General features: G+C 37.8%; 1 protein-coding gene across 1 annotated transcript in view; it reads right to left on the bottom strand.

Annotated features, from left to right (window-relative positions):
- Positions 1–18,279, bottom strand: part of rxfp1 (relaxin family peptide receptor 1) — a 72,465-nt gene that overhangs the window by 17,132 nt on the left and 37,054 nt on the right. Inside the window, exons 3-4 of the mRNA XM_005726593.1 lie at positions 6,115–6,198; positions 1,609–1,714 (exon numbers count right to left, since the gene is read on the bottom strand). Of these exons, the coding sequence (XP_005726650.1) occupies positions 1,609–1,714; positions 6,115–6,198 (190 nt within the window). The remainder of the gene's footprint in view (positions 1–1,608; positions 1,715–6,114; positions 6,199–18,279) is intronic.

Below are 18,279 nucleotides of genomic sequence, written 5' to 3'. Positions count from 1 at the left end.
CTAAGCCAGTTACCAGAAACATTAATCTGTAAACATTACAAGCTACAGCTTAGTGGTCTTTTAAATTCTGCCAAGAGACCATATCAGGGTCAAGAGACCCTGAACTGACCAACTGATTCAGCTGCTGATTCCAAGCCTTTTAAAGGATTAAAGGATGATTAAAAGCTCATCTTCTCACGCACTATTCTATCAAGCAGAAGTAGTCAGTTTTTTCACATTTGGGAAAACGTCTTACTATTAACGCAATCCCCTTTGGAGCACCATTCTCTAACTTTGTTTACTTTAACTTTGTTTTTCTTGGATAGCTGGCAAGTAGAGACCGTCTTCTCCCAGAGGCTCTTTGTGCAAGCAGTTAATTATGACTCCTAGTTAGATTGTTTCATAGCCCTGTAGTGGGCAAGATAATTATAATGGGCTCATGAAAGGAAGCGAGGTGATGATTCATTAGAACAAAAAGTCAGTGTTATTTATTTGAACTGACAATCCATTAAAAGAAATGAAAACAAAACTAAACAAAATTACAAAATTACTTGATTGCTAACAGGGTTGGGCCTTACTTTGCCTTTAAAATTGCTTTTTCTTCATTGAATAGATTCAAGGAATTGCTGGAAATACTCTTCTGAGATTTTAGTTATGAGAGACTTTGACAGCATCATCATTTAGCAGCTGCTAAAGACGTATTGATTGCACTTCCATAATGTATAACTCCAGGATCACTACAACCCAAAGATGCTCTTTTGGGCTGAGATCTGGCAAAAGGGCCCCTCCACATTATGGAAATATTACTAGTATTAAATTATTAACATTTTTGTACTTTCTGTACCTTCTGACATTTGTAAATCATTGCAACATGTTTACTGCTAATATGCTCAGAATATACACTCACACCTTGAGATGTGCTGTATGTGTCATATATTTAGAAGCTGGTCCACTCGAAATAACTGTTGAACAGGGAATTCTATAAATGAGTGTGCTTGCGACGCATCCAGTCAGTCTGTGAGGACATGTGATTAATGAGCCTTTTATTATTTATTCCACATACATTATAGTTGTCTTAATGTCACATTTTGAAGGCTAAATTTGTAACATAGGTGTTGGGCTTATGGTAGCATAGTTGATCTGATTCTGGATGTTGTACATTGTACTGATAAAAAGGCCATATTTTAAATGAGTACGGGCTAGCTTTTATAGCTTTTAACAGTAAGTCTCAACACTGAGTGGTCTTGTTGAAATATATCCATGCATTTTGTTTAAAGTAGTATATTGCTGAACTTAACTTTCATGTAAAGAATAAATTAAAAGAAAATTTTTTTAAAAGACTTTTTTTGCCCAGAGAATGATTAGTTCTACCACCATCTTTGCTCTCAGAGAATTGTCCAACAGATTTGAGTTCTTTGAGTGCCATGTCTCAGGCAATAATTTTCACTTTTTACCTTTCAAGTTGTGGCAATGACAGGTATTCACAGTGGCAAGTGATGTTTGAAGTGGCAAATGTCTGCTACAAAAATTCTCGCAAGTTGTGACAGTAATCGCTGCTGATGACTGTCTTTCTGGACATTGCTTGAGTTTGAAAGTATCGAAGAAAAACAGGGGTTATTTTCTACTCACATCATAGTGACATTCATTGCTACCACTGGGATATCTTGAAGATGAGCCCCGTCACAGTCAAGCTCCAGGTCCCGGCACAGGCAGAGCTCAGGAACCACACCAAGCACTAGAGCAATGGAGGAGACAGGGGAAGGATAAACAAATGGTCAAAAGTGTCAATAGTGGAGCTGTTTTGAAGAACAACAACACAATCCTGCTGGAGGACTATGTAAGCCATGATGTTTAAGCAGGAGAGAAAAAGAAAATGAAAGCAGAATTTATTAAAAGTGACTTTTGGGATGAACAGGTGGGCAATCATTAATAAAAGACTTACTAAATATTCCCAGGATAAGCCAGCTGTGATTACCTTTGATTAAATTCCAATTTGAATATGAAAGATGTGATTAAATGAAGCAGATAAAATTGTCTAACCAGACTTTACCGGCTCCAATGAATTTAAATTATATTTTGAGGACGTGTCAAAATGAGCCATAAAAGGAAGTCAATGAAAAGCTTGCCTGTGAGAGAAAACACATTTTCAACCAGAGAGATGGTGAGAGAATATTTTGAAATGGATTCTGTAGAAGTCGCAGCCTTAAGGGCTGAATAATTAAGCCAAAGCAAAAGTGGCCTAAGTTGCAGTTCCTCAAGTGGCCATTTGGGACCCAATGTTTAGATCCACTCCAGAAATAAACATGTTTACATCCTGCTACAAATTGTTTTGGTCTAGACAGCTAACTGTCCCCCTTGAGATAACCACAGATGGGCTGATGTATTAGCATGCAGGTTTGACATCTTTGAGTAACACTTGCATGTAGATGCCGGCACCTAAGAGTCAGCTAAGAGGCACCTTAATTAATTTGAACCATCGAACGCTGAACCTTCTTTATGGTGTTTGTGCAATATGGAACAATTTTATCAAGTTATCCATCAAATAATCTAAGATAATCCATGGGTTTATCAATCCATAAACCAGTAGATGAGGTCACAGTAGCTACTGTATGGCCAAAATTTATATAAAACATATTTGTCTTCTCCGTAAATCACAAAGTAAAGGAAGTGAGGAAATTAAGAGATGCAAATTCACAGAGGGTGTCAAGTCTCTAACTGTGAAAAACTGTGAGAAATATGACATCCAGGCGTGTTTATATCTGTTTCAGGTAATACAGTCTCCACACAGATAATGTTTTGTTCTGTAACATTTTGATTATTTTTTTTTATCAGTAAACAGCTAATTTCAAAGAAAACCCAACAAGAGTAATTTGTTTACTTCTGCTTTATAATTGCAGTAATTGTGACAATGTCTTTGAAAACAATTAGTCTAATTATGGTCCCCATATCCCTATGATACCTTGCAAATGGCTCTGCAAATTATTCAAGAAGAAATTATAATAACTGATAAAAATTGTGAACCACACTATCATTATTTTAATGTACCTATGTGCTAGTTCAACAACAGATTGTATTGCTGGTTAAGCTCATTGCTAGGTGTATTACTAACACTTGAAGCAATGTTCTGGGTTGAAATATCAGATTTATGTGATGATATTCACAAGCCGTTTGGTCACACTGATCACAATCCTGAAACAGTGCTCCCTGGACTAAGCAGATGGGGAAACAGAGTGGCAAATCTGATCTAAATAATTGTTCAAAAGAGGTTAGTTAAATTATTATGCAGCTGAAAAAAAAAGACTTGTTATTGTGCTGCATTCTACAATTAGATACATAATTTGTTGGGCACATTTTTTTAAAGCTTTGCAGCAGTGGATTTTAAATAATAAAGAAAAATAAAGTTCAGCTTTAATTAAAGGGGTTTTACAAAAAATGCACTAACTGTTTACAGCCATTTTTATAAATAGTCCTCTCTTTTCAGACACTCAAAATTAAATACACAAAGGCACATACAAACATTTTAAACATGAGGATACTTTTTAATGCTTCAGTGAAAATCATTTGCTGTCAGTGACTGCTTAAAGTATAGAAGCCACAGACACCAGCACATGAAAATTATAGGCAATTCTCTAACCTTCCTTTTATCTCAAAATTCTTGAAAGAGTAGTTGTAAAACAGTAGAGCTCATCAGTAGAGAAACTGCATTAGTGAAGTCACAAATGATCTTCTTATGACCGCTGACAGTGGACTCATCTCTGTGCTTGTTCTACTAGACCTCAGTTCAGCGTTTGATACTGTTGACCATAATATTTTATCACAGAGCATGTTGTGGGTATTATAGGTACTGCACTGTAGTGGCTTAAATCATATGTATCTAATAGACTCCAGTTTGTTCATGTTCATGCACTAAGGTTAATTATGGAGTTCCACAGGGTTCCGTGCTAGGACCAATTCTGTTTACATTAGACATGCTTCCCTTTGGCAGTATCATTAGCATAGCATACATTTTTACAGCTATGCATTTATCTCTCTATGAAAACAGGTGACACATATGAATGAGTTAAACTGCAGGAATGTCTTAAAAACATAAAGACTTGGAAGGCCTCCAATTTCCTGCTTTTAAATTTAGAAAACTGAAGTTGTTGTACTCGGCCTTAAAAGTCTTAGAAATATGGTTTCTAACCAGATACTTATTCTGGGTGGTATTACCTTGGCTTTTGTAACACTGTGATGAAATTTGGAGTAATTTTTGACTATGTACTATAGCATAGTACTGTATGCTATAGTAGTACTGTAGTTTGCACATTAAATACATATATAGGACATTGTTATTCCATTTGTTCAATAATTGGAAACATCCTGTCTCAGAGGGATGCTGAAAGAGTTGTTCATGCATTTATTACTTAGACTGGATTATTGTAATTCACTATTATCAGGTTGTTGTAAAAACTCCCTGAAAAGCCTTGAGTTGATTGAGCAAGAGTGGCAACAGGGACTAGAAAGAGAAGGGTATTTCTTCCATATTGTCTACTCTACATTGGTTCCCTATTAAATTCAGAACTAAATTTAAAATCCTTCCCCTCACATACAAGATATTAAACAATCAGGCCCCATGTAATCTTAAAGACCTCACAGTACTTTATCACCCCTATAGAGTAATTTGCTCTCAGACAGCAGGCTTACTTGTGGTTCCTAGGATGTTTAATAGTAGTATGGGAGGCAGAGCCTTCTGCTTTCAGATCCTGACATCAATGTGTTATGACAAAAAATATATATGTGACTATTTGCCTGCACTGCTGTGCGTGCGTAACACATGCCCATATGGGAGTCATCTGGGAGGTTGACTGGCGGTCACCGGTCAGTGCAGTAGTGCATCTCTAATTAGCTGTCACGTTAGCTATCATCCTACTGATTCTCATTCTCAAAAGGAACTTAGCCTGCAAGGCTTCATTTTTGGGGACACAAAGTTATGCATCTAGTCTTTATTTTCTATTCTATGTAGAATAGAAAATACACTGCTTGTCAGTGAGCACAGTGTGGATAATAGATAGCTTTCAAACAACTGGCAGATTAAAAAGCATGAACTGAAAGAGGTGCATATAATGGGAAAAGAAAAATCCAAACTGGATGACTAAAATCGAAGCTTGACAATTTGATTTCATCTTCTTAAGACTGTCATGCTTAAGCCTTTGTTACTTATAGTACGGATGGCAAGTTAAAAGAATAATTACATAAACAGATTGGTCATGCATGCATGATTGATCGTTAAACAGAAAGATTTTGACAAAACCAACAATAGACTAAAATTGCAGCTGTCATGATGCATAAAATTCCTTTTTTACATGTATGAAACGGAATAAGATGAAAAGACATCAGCAAAATAGAATAAAAAAGCTATATCAAACCAACACTCAAATAAGTCTGGTATACACATTTTATTGCCCATACTATGTAAATCGGTCAATCCCACAAAATGTGTCCCAGCATTTGTCGGTTGCATTTGTCGGAGTCTTCGAATTTGGACAGTCTTCGCCGTGTCGCTGTAACGTAATCGCCCTACAAATGCGGGCACAGGAGGATGCGGTTCCTGAATTTGGACACAGCTATGATACTGGACACTACTACTTCTTCAGGGTTTAACGGCAGCTGGCATCCTTGTACATGCAGTGCTGCCATCTTCTGTTTCAGTCCGTTATTACACTATTCAATCCTACTACTTATTCCTGCGTCTTTTGGGATCTTACAAAGCTTCAAACGACGCATTGACTATTAAATTCGTCGTTGACAGTTTTAATAGTCGACGTAATCGTGACCAGTCGACTAATCGTGGCAGCCCTATTGTACAGTTTGCAACATTAAACATGTTTGCCTTGAACTCCATCTCTTTTACTATTTTATCACAGTAACAAAACATAATGTAAACATTTCAGTGGCAAACGAAGACACGCATCTAGGATATTCCTGCAATGCGGTAATGAGGGAATGTCTACTGTTTTAATTTCAAGCGAAAGCAGAAAGTAAATACTGTCATGAAAGCACATCTGATATATTAATAACTATTTGCTATAAAACATTGTGAAAAACAAATAATCGATTTAAGGACAAAGTTCTAACATTTAAAATGAAGGTACTCACAGCATACATTGGACTTGGTCCTGGCGTTATGACTCGGCATTCCAAAATACTTGTCAAAAAGATGGGGCCATCCATTATTATCTCCTGTAAATTAGTATATGACAGACACACCAGAAAGTTATGAGTCATCTCTTGACCTTTAAAAACCAAACGTGTAATTTGAGGTAAATCAAGTATTTCAGATTCACAAAAGGCAAAATTTTTCCCCACCATTGATGCTATGAGATACAAAAGCCTACACGAGATATAAAAGGCCTTGAGCATGCTTCGAGCAGTCTTGTTATACAACCACCAGTTTGACTGCGTACGTTTGTGAAATATGTGTTTTTTGGAAGTCAGAATAATAATCACCTGTTCCAGATTATTCAGTGATACTGCAGCGTTCTCCTCGTACCACATTATTGTAACTGTGTGATTTTTTTGGTCAATAAATGTAAAACAGTTTATCTCATATTGTTTTTTGTGAAGGTATAGGGTTTCTTTTGTTTGTTTGTTTTTGGTGCAATTCCTATCTACTATGTTCCTTGTTCCCTCTTTGTGATGTCATTAATATTTATTTTGAACACAAGCACTGTGCTTCTAGGTGTTCCTTTTAGTTGCATGCACCTTTGGCTGGTTTGGAGCTAAACCTTTTTCTTTATACTCTGCCAACGTGATGCTTTTATCACATCAACTCTGCCAACCCTTTGCAGTTTCCCTTTAAGCCACAAATTGCTAAAGAGGTGGAAAAGCCAATACATTGACAAGATGGCATACAATTACAGAATTTCAGCATCCCTCAATTATGTAACTCCACCCCATCCTCACTTTCTTATAGCTACCTTTTGGTCATGAATAGATCACATAAATACACATAAGTGGTTGCACTATTTGTAATTATAGTTAGTGTGCTATTTGACATACAATTTGAATTAATTCATCACTTCAGGGTGTCATTCTGGGAAACATCTGCACATCCTTGTCCATACCAGTGGTCTATATTACATAGCAGGATGTTTGTTCCTGCGTTATTTATCTTCTTCTGAATGTTCTTGAAGGTGTTCAGATTTCACAAGTTCAGATTTTTTTTTCTGGGTATCCTTCAGTTGTTTCATTGTACAGACCCAAGGTCAATGGGTACAAATAAAGAAATGGCTCTAAGAAGAGAGTTAACCACAGTTGTAAGTATAAAAAACAGAAAAAAACTGCAATGTGACTGCACAAACAAGCAGCCAACAGGCTGGAGGCAACCCCCCCCCCAAAAAAACAAAAAAACAAAACCCACAACCACTACATAGTACAACTGACACAGGCTGTTGTGACAAAAGAAAGCTATTAAAAATTCATTTGAAATCACCTTACAACTTTTTTGGCTACTTAAAAAAACATCCATCCATCCTCATCTTTTTCCTGCTTATTCAGGGATAAGCAGGAAAAAACAGAGTATCCATAAATACTGATCAACCACTGCATATTTTCTCTATTAAATATTTGTCAGGATTCAGGGCAGACAAGGTGGCTGTGCAGTAATATCTGATTCCTCAATAGGCTGTACTATTTGGCCCCATTCTTTGTCTTTGGTTTCCTTAACCTGCTTTGTTCTAACTCCTGCTTCTCACATCCTGTTTAGAATCCCAGACCTACAATCTTCTCACCCATCAGAAGACTCTCCAGTTTAATCCCGTGGATTCTTCAGCTCTCAACCAGTCCTAATTCCTGGCTTCTTTTTCAATTCAGTAATGCACAACAGTTGCCCTAAGGTGCTTACAATTGCCTTACGGTGCTCCTGAAACTCCATACCTTCTGGACTTGCATCTGCCCACCCACTCTCTGTTGTACTTCTTATTCCTACTCTGGAAGTGTGTCTGCCAGCAGACTGACCTCCTCACTTCCTGCCCTCGGACCACAAGTAAGAATGACCAATTTAGTAATTACAGAGACCTCATGCTCACTACTTCTTTTGCCATAGCTAATCTTATTTTATTTATTTATTAGTTTTATTCTAGTTTTTGGTTTGTCCATGTCTCCTGTTTACGTGTCTTTCCTGTCTTCTGTGTAAGTCTATCTTGTCCTCTGTTTTACTTTCGTTCTGCCTGTGCTTTCATGTCCACGTCTCTCCATGTTTCCTATCTTATTTTGAAGAGTCTGGTCTTTCCATGTCCAGCGTGTTTAGTTTTACTTTTCCCTGTGGCATCAGGTTCATTTGTGTCAGCTGTGTCTCCCCAGGTGTTTCTTCTTATTACTGTGTATTTAAGTCGTCTGTCTTGTCTTCCTCTGTTCAGCATTGGGTCGTCTGTTTGTCCTTATGTCAAGTCTCATTATGTCACAGAGTTTCTGCTTTCTACTATTCAGGTACATATTAATGCTCATGTTGGGATTATTTCACATTTACGTTTTCGCATGTTCCCCTTCAGTTTCATGTTCTTGTCTTTTGTCATCATTTTGATAGTTAGTTTTAGTTTTCCCAGTTTAGGTTTTAGTTTTCTGCTTTGCCCCATTTTTCTGTTTTGTATCCCCCGTAATAAAGGCTCGCTTTTTGTTTATTGTCACTTCCTTTCTTCCATGTCTGCTTTTGGGTCCGTTCCATAAACACACCAGCAAGCCCCGCTGTTACGTCTGATTGAGTTGGGCTTCCACCATCCCCCCTGATATAATACTTTATCAAGTTCTGCTCAGAATAACTACCACAAAGTTTTATTTGAATAACTTCACAACTACAGTGGTAAGGTATTCAGACTATCTTGAAGATATACCCCCACATAAATCCCTTTAAATGTTATCCTGTAAACATTCAGTTTTAGTGGTCGTAGTAAAACATCCACCCATCCATCCAGTTCCTTTCTGTATAAATCAAATAATCTTCACAAGCTAAGAATATGCATTTTACATCAATCAGTATTTGACTGTTAATGTTTTTTCTCTGCATTAAGACTGCATATATTGTGAAATATCTTTAGTTTAGACACTTCAATAACATATGAAATTCAATAACAGGTGAATATTTTCCTATTGTTTGTAAAGGCACAGTTCCTTACAAATACTAGTTATCACGAGGATCTAAATTTGGTGTTAATGTGCTCTCCGAATGTTTGCTGCCTCTTTTATTGCACAGTTCAATGGTTATATATTGTGTTTGAGACATACAGTAAATGGTTTTATCCAAATGAATCTTCTATGAAATCTCATAACATATCACTGACACCTGTGTGATTGTATACAAAGCCATAGTTGTTGCAAAGCATTGACTAAAATCAGTAACTTGTGATTTACACCTTGAGTCTATACCAGGGGTCAGCAACCTTTTTCACCCAAAGAGCCATTTGGACGCGATTTCCATGCAAAAGAAATCACTGGGAGCCGCAAATACTTTTTGACATCTAAAATGAAGATAACACTGTATATATTGTTTGTTTGTTTGTTTTTACCTTTATGCTTTGTGTGAACAACTAAGGTGTGTTGCTTAAATCCAGGAAGTGCTACAGAGAAAATTACATTTTATTTATGTAATTAACACATTTTGAACTCTTAGAGAAATATAACAAAAGGAAAGACATCCAGCTGAACTAAAATGATCCATGTAGCAAACAAAAACTGCTGTGAGCCGCCACCCTTATATCACCTTTGGGCTTTTGGAGCCTTGACCTGACTTTTAAAAAAAATTATTGGGAAAAAAAGGACTATGCTGCTGAAAAATGAAAAATAGCTATTTGCAAAATTCTGCCTAAATATGTATTTTACCTGGTTAATGCGTGTGGCAGGGCGTGGTCTGCAGCGCCGCTGCAGGGACGCGTACGCACCTGAGTGGCATCCGCAATCACGCCTCGCCGCCTTAACGTCTGTGCTATCTATGCCGTTGTGTTGGTATATGTCGGGCTGTGAGCTTTAACACCGGCTGTATACGCGCAGCAACCGTGTGTGAAAAGTGCTCAATAAAGAGATGCTGAAAAGCTTGTTCATGCAAACATCGTCGGGTCTGCCGTGATATGTTTACAATGGGACTTCTGCTCCTGAACCTCTGCGCACAGCGCCTGCATATCGGAGCTGTACGAAGTGACTTTCATCTTTACGCAGGACTGTAAGCTTTCATCTGTGAGGCGTGAGCGGTGTTTGTTTTTAACATAGTTCACGGTGGAGAATAGCTGCTGAAATAATGTGGATCCGAAGACCCCCTACCTGGGGTTGAAAGTCTCGATAAATGCACGGCGTTTCGGCAGGTATATCGGCTTCCGCGAGTGTGACACTTATTTTGAGCGATCAAAAACTAATAGAATATAATTTTATATTTATATTTCAATATCACAATAATCTTCCAATTTAGAACTACAAGTTAAAAAAGAACTAACATAAATAAAATATACTTCAGCTAATTACTTAAAAAAATAATTTATTTTCCCAAACCACGCGGAGCCGCACTAAAAGGACTAAAGAGCCGCATGCGGCTCCGGAGCCGCAGGTTGCCGACCCCTGGTCTATACTATGCTCTGCAATAGTAAGAGATTATTATATATGTTTCTTTGAAATGTGACAGTATTTGGAACTTGAGCCATCATTTTTGAAGAGCCCTCTAAAAATAAAGCCAAACATGCTTTGTGTGAAAGTTTTTTTTAAAACAAATTTTCCCAAGAATAAATATATTTACACAATTAAATAAATTGATAAACATGTTCTTGCTTGCCTTCTTAGTCAGTATTTACAAAAGAAACCTACCAGGATTAGGCAGCAGTGCTAAAGAGCTTACTGAGGTTTCTAATCAAAGCAACAGCAGACAGTACTGGGGCAGTGAAACCTCTCCACACTGTGCCATTAAGATTTATGTTTAGCATGTTACAATTCAGTGGGCAGCAGCACTTCAAAGCAGGTAGGAGGTCCACACATATTCACAGCAGTTTTTGTGTGAAGTGCAAATTTCACAAAGAGCAGTTGATGTGACTCGTCCATGAGCTATAATAAAAGCAGCTACAATAAAAGAAGAGTTCTCTAATTGAGAAGCTTTAGCACATGTGTGTTTGGATACAAAACTTACAAAATCCAAATAATGAGCAAAGGAAAGGATGTCGAGAGTAAAGTGACACAAAACACTAGATAACAGCATATTATTTACAGACACTTTTCAAATGCAGCGCACCATTTATACAGGTCTACATAACCTGTGAGGATTATGATCAGCTCATTTTAGATGGCATCCTCTGCCTTCCTGTCTCTATTAGAGACAACAGTTAAGCCGGTTATGCTATGGTTCCAAATGTAACAATGCCTGTTTGTCGTGTGTGTGGTAAAAATTTCAATCAGCATGCAAAAGTATTTTATTTACCACATAAAATGTATTAATGTTTAACTGCAGAGATTAGTGAACCAGAAGAACAAATTATGGCAGGTAAAAGAGCCTCCCCTCTCTGTTGAATGTATCCCATATAACTTAAATGCGATACAAGTCAGGTATATGATTAAAACAACAACAACAACAACAACAACAACAACAACAACAACAACAACAATTTATTAAAACATTCATAATAATTGGGTTGATTGTCTACTTACTGGCCAGGGTTGGAAGGGATTTAGTAATAATCACATACCGAGTGATTCAGAGAAAAAAACCCAACATGAGACCTTTTGTTTTTCTTAGAGATTTCTAATCTCATCTGTTTTTTATTTCTTGTGATTACTGGCTGTGCATTTTGACATTTTCTCACAAAAGAAATTAGTTAGATTACCATATTATTTATTGGTAATTATTTTTGCTAATTGCTACACTTTGCCATCTGCTGTATTTGTCACAGTAAGTTATATGGAATCAAGATTTTGAAGCACCTGAGCTACATAATGCGAGGGGCTCTAAAATGCATTTTAAAAATAGATTATTTGAAAATGTCTGGGTTTTAGGCTGTTCTATGAAGCAAACATTGAAAACCATTTGAAAGACAGAATGAGGATAAATTGGCTTGAAATACGGGAAGTCTGGAGGCAAATTCAGTGTCTTGTGGTATTTTGTCATTCGTTTCAAGTACTTCCTGAGCACTTTTGGGGTTCTGGCAGGATTACTGAAGGCTGCAGCTGTAGACAAATGATACTGACATGTACTGTATTGTCTGCAACGAAGTTTTGATGGATTGTACATGTCAACATAATTTCAGAGCACTAATTTAGTCTGTGAAGAAGATGCTCTTTCCTAGTACATTCATCCGTGATTATAAACAAATATATGACTCCAATTTGGGTTTCTAAATATAAACAGGTAGCAGTTGCACAAAACTTCAGGGAAGTAGTTGAGCAAAGTCTTTTGCAAGTGCTACCTATTCATCTTTGAACACTTAACAACAGAGGGATTTGAAAGCATGTGAAAAGCCCACACAGAATAAAAAGGTTCCATTGAAACTATTTATGAACTAAACTACAGAAACTTTTTAACATGTAAACAATTTGATCAAATTTCCTGATTGCAATATTTTTGTTTATGCGCTTTGCCTTGATGTAAATATGCTAATATGCACTTCCAAAGAATAATGGCTTCCAAGCTGAAGGGAACTCTGCAGAGAGTTTATATTCTTTAAGAGTTTGTATTGAAAACAAAGTGACTACTGTCAACTGTACCATAAAGATATGGTATCTGCTGATAAAACGGTAATTCTTCTGATTAAATATTCTGGTGCAAGTGTAAACCCAACTCACAGCCATTGAGAGAAATGTCGCTGAACATGGCAGTATACTATACTTTCAAGGAAGTGCCAAAAAAAGAATTCAAATTTCAGGACAAACAATGATCAGATAATAAGTTATCTGTACAGATGCAGGAGAAAGCCACTCTGCTTGACATTGATAATAGGATTACCAGCAAGCAGAAATCACTTAATGACTTTCTGGGTCATTCTTGCTATGGATCAGAGTGAGAGAGAAATCAAGGGACAAAAAAAAAGACATTTTAATCTTGCCTTGGAGCGAAGACTGATATTCTATTCAAAAGACTGAAAATATTTTACTTTTTCTCTGCAGTAGTGACATTTAAATACATGGGGAATAACACACAAAAAAGCATGGAACAGAAGTAGTCTGTGTATACTTATAGCAGCATAATTAAGGAGCCACCTGATAGTTTAAAGCCTAATCTTAAAAGTCAAGAGTATGTTTGTCTCCAAAACCAAAATTAGGAGCTGGCACCACAGAAGACGAGCCTGATAGCTTTAGTTTACCTCCCACTGGTAACTCTCAGGAAGTAAGCCCCCATCTGAGAGCGAAGAGCTCTATAGGGATAATTTAAAGCGCCACAGTGCATATAATCACGCACTATGGCGCTGTGGATATGAGTTTCCGGCTTGAGATTAGATTAATGAGCTAATTTGCCACTTGTGCTGCAGCTCGCCACTCAGCATTATACAGCTGCTGCAGAAAATTGATGCCACAGCCTATCAGTGGCTTCTGTGACAGCTGAAAGACACTTTAATTACAAAAGGTAAAGGCAGACAGCACTGCACTACTCATAACATAGTCTCACAATCTGAAGAGGACAAAGTTATAATGACATTTGTTACAAGTGCAGATTGTGCTGTCTTTTGAAGGGCAATAATTTTTGATAAGGTGAGAACTGTGAAACCAGATGGCATGACTCCATAACTGACATTTGATTCTGAAGTGACTTATGGTTTTAATTGGTGATATCCTGTTACCTGTTTGGTATTTTTACTCACCTGTTGAGTTGGTTTTTGTTTTGTGTAAGATTTTGTAAAACTTTGTAAAACTTAGACTATTATTGGACAAATCTATTTCCTGATGATTAAAGATGCCTTTGAAGCACAATTTCCTCTAATGATTTGTTCATTTTTGAACAAGATAAGACTGCTAACTCAAACCAGTATTGATTTTCATATTGATTGCTCTCATTATCAGCTCTTCATTTATCTCTGTCTTCATTATAATGCTGCATTAAGCAAAGTTCAACTAGAAACTGCTTGACGGATCCTCAAGCACTGTAAGAGCTCAAATATGGCAGAAGGATTATGACAAATAAATTAGAGTAGTGCAGCATTTTCAAAAAGACCAGATTTAGGCATTAAACACTATCACATTTACAAAGAAATGTCCAACAAAAAAGCATAATTTTAAAGTTTTAAAATGTCAGTTATTTATTTATTTATTTGCAATGATTATTAATTAAATTAAATAGTCAAAATTACAATGTACTGTAAAAATAATAATTTAAAAAAAATCAGTAAAGCCATATAATCATGTATTTACTGCAGACGTCTTCTAGTTTAAGCTTGGTAAGGGGTGCCTGAGGCAGCCTCCGAAATCGACTTTCTTCAGCCTAAATCCTGGCCACACATGACTGTTCATGTTTTAATTTCAGTTACAAGTTGTCAGTTATTGTACGTATAGAAAGCAGCTTTGAGCTTGAAGCCAAGGGATGCCAAATACCCAGATGGTCAGCGAGTTATTCAAGTTGAAAGATGTTATCCCTTCGGAGAAGCTATCCACTTTAGCTCTATCAGCCACTGACTTGTGTTTTATCTCTTGTATTCTAGCTCAGTCAGATTATAAAGTGTTTTGTAACTAGAGTTCAGTGTCCATGAACACTCCAAGCTCAGAAAAGCTAAATCAGTACAAAAGGCAATGTGAATGTTTCTATTTAATCCTTTAAAGGGCTGTTTACAACATGATGTAAACCCACAAGTCGCTGAGCATAATTTGAGCTTCTACAACATTGCATCATTTCTTTAATCTGCCCTGTTGGGGTAGAAAACAGTGAATTCTGCACAGCTATGCAAATTATGCAAAATAATATTTATACTTTGAGAGTAAGTTTATTTTGTAAGACTATTTTGGTATTTCTTTGTGTTTATATCGTATTCTGTTCCATCAACGTAGTAATTTACTCTGGACAAATACAGATAAATTACCGTAGTTAAACGGACTACTAAATAGTTACTCCATCCATCCCTTATCTGGATCCTGGTTTTTGTCTAAGATGATATGCTCAGACTTTCTTCTTCATAGCTGATGAGCTCCCACATCTTCTGGACAAACATGTTCCCAATCCAGCTAAGAAACAATTTATTTCTCCACCCTCTCCTGAGTCTGCCCCAGGGCCTTGTTCTTGTCCGACATGTCGAGAATACTTCACCAGGAGGTGACCAGGAAGCATCCTGGTCAAACCACATTCAAGTTTTTGATTCAGCCATCGTGAGAGCTGTACTCTGCTTGGCCTGCTAGTACCAGTTACCAGTCCCACAAGCGAAGCAATCTCCCAACAACTCTGTTGTCCACCATTTGGTTCAAACACAAGATTCTTAAGTGTATATATTGATATATGTGGCACGGCATGGTCACGTGTGTACTGGTAAATAAAAACAAGATGCTGAAAAGCATGAATGTGTGGATGGGTCTGCCGTGGAGTTAATACAGTGGTGCCGAAACCCAGGACAGGAGCACGGCAGACCCAGGACTGGGCCAGACAGGGAAGGAGCTGGCCCAAATGGTGGCCGAGATGGCGGCCACGTGGAGGCAGCAGGTGGCGACGTCACACCGACAGTGGGATTAACTGCAGGACCAGATTGAGTGTCGCAGGCAGATGATCGAGAGGCTGGCAGCTCAGATCGGTTCCCGGTGACACAATCGCCACCCCCATCCGCAACCCTTGACTGCACGGCACCTGTGCCAACCTCCAGGGTGAGACCAGCCAGGACGCAGCCTGCCTTCGCACCCATCCCCACTCCTCGGGCAGGAGCAGCTGGTGCCCGGCAGGGGCCTGCACCCGTTCCTCCTCCCCAGATGAGGGCCGCTGAACAACCGACAGGCCCACCACCAGCTCATATACGTCACCAGCCGGAGTTGGAGGAGGAGGCACGCAAGGGTCCTGCCAAGCCTGAGGAATTATCATTATATATAATAAGTGTCAAAACTTAGTGTTAAAGGTGCAGAGGAGGTCATCAAATGTCATCTTTATGGGGGAAAGAGTTAAGCCACAGTTTTGTGTAGTTCGCACAACTAGTTACTCCATTGCTGTATAGTCTCAGCCAGTGTTGGGTGTAACGTGTTACTAAGCAACGCATTACTTTAATTAAATTACTTTTGCACTGAAAAAGTAGAGTAACTGATTACTGTTCATTTTTAGGTATTTTAATTACAGTTACTTACAATGTACTTGCGTTACATTATAAAATAATTAAACTCGCTGAATATCATTGTTTAATTTCAATCATTTGTCTTCTAAACGTAGAAGTAAACTCTGCCGCTTTAACATCGCTGTAGTGCAGGTGCATGTCATTTTGCGCCAGTTTGCTGCATTGTCATATTCTAAAGCAGAAGATGTCGGACTCAGCTGAAGCGAGAAATGGACATATTCCCGTCTCTTTACTTTTCTGAAACAAGCAGACAAGAACATTACAGTAATATGTAAGCTATGTCCTGGGCAGAAAAAACTATCGGCCATTGTTAATAGCACGAATCTACTGAAGCGCCTGACACGAGAGCATAGACGAACACTTCTGAATGATCCTTGTTCATCATCCATGGATAACACCGCGGCAACTCCTGCTAAGCAGGCAAAACTTGATTTTACTTCAGCAGCACAGAAAGCGTCTGAAGGTGAGCTTAAAAAATGATTGCAGGCTACATTGTGGAAGAGATGCTACCGCTGCCTACTGTAGAGTCTCCGTCTTTAAAAAAAATTATTTATTATTTAAAGAGTTTAATTTCTATTGTCTGTCCACTCAAGGTTTATAGGGATTTTAAAAAGTATTTAGTTAAATTACTTATTTAGTAATTAAGTTACTTTTTCAGACACAGTAATTATAAGTATTTTAAATACAATATTGATTAAGTAATTAGTAATTAATTACTTTTTAAAAGTAACTTACCCAACACTGGTCTAAGCAATGGAGATGCGTAACATGGTCCACTTATATTCAATGTTAGCAGCATCCGTCATAATGCTGTTGAAGCTGTGTTAGAGGTAAGAGTTGAAGACCTCCAAAACTAGGGCTTCACACACCTGAACTACATGCTTTGGCACATCTGGTTGACAGCTTCCTTTCCTGCTAACAGGTGGTAAAAAGCTGTCACCTTGTCCAAAACATACAATATGACAGAAGACCTGATATTACAATACAATTTAAAAATTTTGTTCTGGGACGTCTGCCTTTGATTGTGACCCAATGCAAAATGTAACCATGTTTCTCCCATGGGGGATGGACCCACAGGAGAACACATGTGGCTCATTTAGACTTAGCCTAACCTGCATGGGATAAAGCCCAGCTACCAGACACTTGCAAAGAAGCGCCTTTCTAAGCCTTGGCTCCAGAGAGCATTATGTTCTGACACCTGCAGCAGAATGTCAATGCAATGTTCATGTGTGTATTGGTTATGCAGAAAGAAATGACAGACAACTTAGTTTGCTAAATAAACAGCAGACTTTCTACTAACCCAGTAAGCACAAAGAGCAGCAAATAAACTATAAAATAGGGCAAGCTTAAATTTAACAGCAGAGTGATAAGTATAATCGCCACACTTAAAACAGCATTGTTTCTTACTAAAAATGATCCACAATATTTATTAAGGTCTTATATAATTGTCTAATCGTGAGACACTCCTTCTCCACCCCTGCCCCAAGTAAAGTAACTCACATTTTTCACAGTGCATCATCAGGGTCAGGTCATTTTCATAATGCCAGTAGTTGACTGGAACTCTCTTCAAGCATGCATAGTTTTGGGCAATCTGTTCTAAAGTTTACAGTCTAAAGATTACAGTTACCAAACATAAAGCAGATATGCTTACCTGCATTTTACCTGAGTTGAGCAACATTCAGATTGTATATTCAGATATAGTAAATTCAGATTGGCAAATGTACTGAGTTACTGGGGTTATATTTCTGTTTACTAAAACATGACTCTGAAGAATATATTTTTCCTTTTTCACAATAGTAACTCAGCAGACACTAGGGATGTGAATTGAGTTCAATTCCTTGGAACTGTTAGTCGGCTGGCATATCAATCCCACTTATTGGTTCCGGTTGAACTTGCATTACAATCAGCTGATTTTAGTTTATGTGGAAGAGGAGGAAAATAATGGCACAGTCTGCATAGTGGATATGGGCTTTACTTTTTCTAATGCACAAAAGTACAAGAGCACGACAAGGAAAAGCAAACTTCAGGACAGAAAGAACCACATAATGCTGCTAACACAACTTCAGCTCTT

Source organism: Pundamilia nyererei, unplaced genomic scaffold (assembly GCF_000239375.1).
Source record: "Pundamilia nyererei isolate P.nyererei 1_Seehausen unplaced genomic scaffold, PunNye1.0 scaffold00020, whole genome shotgun sequence".
NCBI lineage: Eukaryota > Metazoa > Chordata > Actinopteri > Cichliformes > Cichlidae > Pundamilia > Pundamilia nyererei.
This window is presented reverse-complemented; position numbering and strand designations above follow the sequence as displayed.